At 33.3% G+C, this 4,078-nt stretch overlaps 1 protein-coding gene across 1 annotated transcript; it reads left to right on the top strand.

Moving 5' to 3' along the window:
- The first annotated feature begins 1,968 nt into the window (after window positions 1-1,968).
- LOC125852085 (UPF0481 protein At3g47200-like) lies at window positions 1,969-3,208 on the top strand. The gene is made up of 2 exons (XM_049531815.1): window positions 1,969-2,512; window positions 2,586-3,208. The coding sequence occupies exons 1-2, from the start codon at window positions 1,969-1,971 to the stop codon at window positions 3,206-3,208; spliced, it is 1,167 nt and encodes a 388-aa protein (XP_049387772.1).
- Window positions 3,209-4,078: the final 870 nt, after the last annotated feature.

Here is a 4,078-nt window from a genome sequence, read left to right as displayed (position 1 = left end):
AAAAAATAAAAAATTGAAGTTGAAAATATTTCTTAAAAACAATAAAAAAAAATTTATAGGGGGGCGAGGGTAGTGGGTGGGGGTAAAAAATAAAAAATTGAAATTAGAAATATCTTTTAAAAATAATCTTTAATATTTTTTTGGGAGAGGGTGGGGGTAGGGGTAGGGGTAGGGGTAGGGGTAGGGGTAAGGGTGGGTAAAAAAATTGAATTTAAAAACAAGCTTTAAATTTATTTATTTATTTTGGGGGGAGGGGGTTGGTTGGGGGGCTGGTTTGAGGGTAGGGACAAAATAAATTGATATTTTCAACAAAAAAGTAATTGTAGTTTGAAGTTGGAAGAGAGGTTTGGAAAATGTTTTCCTTAAAGTTTTGAAGGGAAGTCATTTTCCTTAAATTTGAGGAAAATGAGTTGATTTGGAAAACATTTTCCAAAACATTTAACCCAACCAAACATGAAAAAATTGGAAAACATTTTCCTTCATACCAAACACACCCTAAAAGAATGTGTTTTTTTTTTTATATATAGGAATTACAATTGAAGAAAGAGAGATGACACACTCCACTGAGATGACCCCAACAGATGACCAAAGTCCACTTATTCCTCAAATTAATAATGATAAGGTCTGTCTTTCTCACAACTATATAAATTTGTTTTTGATTTCATTACCCTACTAATTTTTGGCAATTAAATATTTAATTTCTTTTTGTACCCTATATTTTGCTAGTGCATGAATTTCAAGAGATTGTAGAATTTTTTAGATTATTTTTTTCATATAATTTTAGGTCTACCTCATGGTCCTAACACGTTCACTAACCACAGTTTTGGTGTAAACCTTGTCTACTTCTTTTCTAATCAGTTTTCCCACTCAAACCTGTGGAATTCACCTCAGAAATATCCTCTCAAAATTACCATCTTTACTGAAAAAGAAAAAGTAAATATATTTGTTTGATACAAAAATATTATTTCTTACTATTTTTTTAGTGTTTATATAAGTAAGCATATTTTATTGTTCTAATAGAGCTGTAGAGTATGGGCAAACACTATAAGGGTGGGGTTCATGGGGAGGGAGTGGGAGTACTAAGGGGTGGATGGTGGGAGGGGGAAGGGGATAGGTGGGTAGGGGAGGTGAGTAGGGGTGTGTAAAAGTCGAACCGATCAATAAATTAAATCGAAAAAATATTATTGGTTTATTGCTATTAGTTACCGTATTTGCCTTTTAGCCTTCAATTCACACTTTACAGTGACTTTGAGTTCACGACATTACATTATATAAAACATCAAAATCTAAAGTAAGAACCCTGTTCCTCTTAATTTCTCTTTGTGTTGCACATCTATAGCTCATTTCATGTTAGCTACTATTGTTTCTCTTTGTGTTGCATATCTATAGCTCATTTCATGTTAGCTACTATTGTTTCTATTTTATGAGTGTTCTATAAAGTTACATTATTGTCTTGTTGCGTCAAATATCCGATAATAAGCCGTATATTTGTTTTATAAGTATATTTTTATTGATTAAATCGAAAAACCGAACCGTTAAGCACCTAAATCAAAATTTGATAAAAATATCTTATTGGTTTAGCGTGTTTAAAAATCAAAACTGATAAACGAACTGATAATACATAAAACTAAACCAAACCAACCGATGCACAACCTTAGAATTGAGAGTGTTTTGGGAAAAAAAGACAATTAATTAATGCAGAATGCCACTTATAAAATTTTTAGAAATATTATTTTATTTTATTTCTTAAAGACAATTATTATGATTCTTTTCCACTAATTACAGATAGATGAAGAGAGGAAAGAGGATCATCCTGAAACAAATGTTTTACTGTTACAAACAAAGAGTTCCACAAATCAAATATTTAATGAAAGATTTAAGCATTTGGACGCTACATGCATCAACTTTGCGACCATATTCAAAGTAAATGTGGGGCTATAGAAATCAAATCCAGGTGCTTATACACCAATGTTGATCTCCATTGGTCCTTACCACAAGAAAAATCCTCAACTTGGCTCCATGGAAAAGTACAAACTGTTGTACCTACGACGATTTCTCAAGCGGAAAAAGGGGCTTGATGTGGAAAGTTGCATTATTGAAATCGATAAACTGAAATATGAAGCACTAAAGTGTTATGGAGATAACCTTGACAGTGATATTGTTGACAATTTTTCAGAAATGTTGATGCTTGATGGTTGTTTTGTGATTGAATTTATTCGAGAGTACTGGGAAGATGAGGAAAAAGAAAACAACATCATCAAATTGGAATGGATGAAGGATCAAGTATGTAGAGACATGTTGTTACTAGAAAACCAACTCCCTTTCTTTGTGCTTGTCATACTTTATCGCATGACAGCGCATCCTAATGAAGAGAACTTCTTGTATATGGTGAGAGACACCTTACTTAATACTTTTCCAAAGGCGAAATTCATACCCAAATCAGAAATTCAAGGTATATCAGAACGATTCGACCATTTACTTGATGTGGTACACATGCTTTGTCGCCCATCAGGTGAGAAAGTTGAACAAAACATGAATGCTAGCACGCAAAACCAGTGTTGCAAGATAAGTTTTTGCGGCAACAGTTTACAATTATCAAAAGAAATCCCCCCCTCATCTTAAATTTTGGCAATGCTATCATATTCCAACTGCAACAGAGCTTTTTGACGCTGGAGTTAGCTTCTTAAAAATTGGATCTGTGGAAGAAAATAATGAGGATAAAACATCATTATTCGATATCACGTTCGAGAAGGGATTATTGAAAATCCCGTGTTTCGCGATTGAAGATACTATGGAAACCTTCATGAGAAATATGATAGCTTTTGAGCAACATACTTCTAAAGAACTATATCCTTATTTCTCGAATTATGCACATTTAATGACTCAACTTATTGGCTCACATAGAGATGTGAATTTTCTTCGCCAAAACAAAATTATCCTCAAGGACATAGGAGATGACAAACAAGTGGCCAACATCTTCAAGAAACTTTCAGATGGGGTGGTAATCGGAGACTTTTATTACATAAAAGAATGCAGCAAATTGACTCAACATTGTGAAAAGCCATGGAATCAAATGAAGGCAAGTTTGAGGCACAACTATTTTCAGAGTCCTTGGGCAGGAGCTTCAACTGTGGCAGCTATTACACTTCTTGTGCTCACAGTTATACAGACTGTTCTGGCTTTTATCAGTTGTGTTAAGAAGTTATAATTTTTGTTGTAGCTATGTAACACAATTGTTGACTCATCGAGTGATTCCTCATTATGCAATTATTTGTGTGTTGATGAGCTTAATATTGTGTCTCACCTCCACTATGGGTAGGACTAAAGCTAATAATTTCAGCTCATATTTATAAAATTAGCTTATTTAATCCATATTTTTATTTGAGGTAATTTTTTAATTTTTTTTGCATTAATAGTATATTTGAGGTAAACTTGCTTGTGATTTGAGGCAAATTTTAAATCTTTAGTTTGTTCTCAAAGTACGTAATAAGATACATTTCGCGAATAAAAAAGGCCTATGCATATAAGGGAGTAGAGCATTTTTCTCATTATTGTTCCAATGTTCAAATAGAGCCCTACTAGGGGGAGTCTAGAATCGACTACCTGAAGATGGAAATTTCCTTGAGTTTCAATTGGTGCTAAGTTATTTTCCAATGGCGGGTGGGGGGTGTCTCCCTTTTGTTGGGAACTTAACATAATATTTTAAAGGAAAAATGCTCAAATATGCTATCGAACTTTAAAAAAAGACTCATTTAATATAGTTGGCTAAATCATGGCACTGCCTTTATGTCTAGATCCATTTGTGCCATTATTTTTTAATGATTAGGATTTTTTCCACATGCGTCTTTTATTAGTGGTCCACATCACTAAAATAACTAGTCAAAAAAAGTTCAAATATGTCATCGAACATTGAGAAAAAGTTCATCCATGCCATCTATTAATAGTTGAGCTCAACCATGTCATTGTTGTAACAGAAATGACCCATTCGTGCTATTTTTTAATGGTCGAATTTGATGGTTTTGCAAAATCTTTTTTTCCATGTGACCTCTTGTTAGAGGTCCACGTGCCAAAATTAAAA

Source organism: Solanum stenotomum, unplaced genomic scaffold (genome assembly GCF_019186545.1).
Source record: "Solanum stenotomum isolate F172 unplaced genomic scaffold, ASM1918654v1 scaffold32195, whole genome shotgun sequence".
Taxonomy (NCBI): domain Eukaryota; kingdom Viridiplantae; phylum Streptophyta; class Magnoliopsida; order Solanales; family Solanaceae; genus Solanum; species Solanum stenotomum.
Note: the sequence above shows the minus strand (reverse complement) of the source record. Positions and strands in the feature narration are given on the sequence as shown.

What these genes read in the sequence shown, in the direction of transcription:
- LOC125852085 (XM_049531815.1), top strand. Translation starts at nt 1,969, where the DNA reads ATGTTGATCTCCATTGGTCCTTACCACAAGAAAAATCCTCAACTTGGC. An exon ending in CATGCTTTGTCGCCCATCAG is followed by an intron (nt 2,513 to 2,585) that starts GTGAGAAAGTTG and finishes TTGCGGCAACAG; the next exon opens with TTTACAATTATCAAAAGAAA.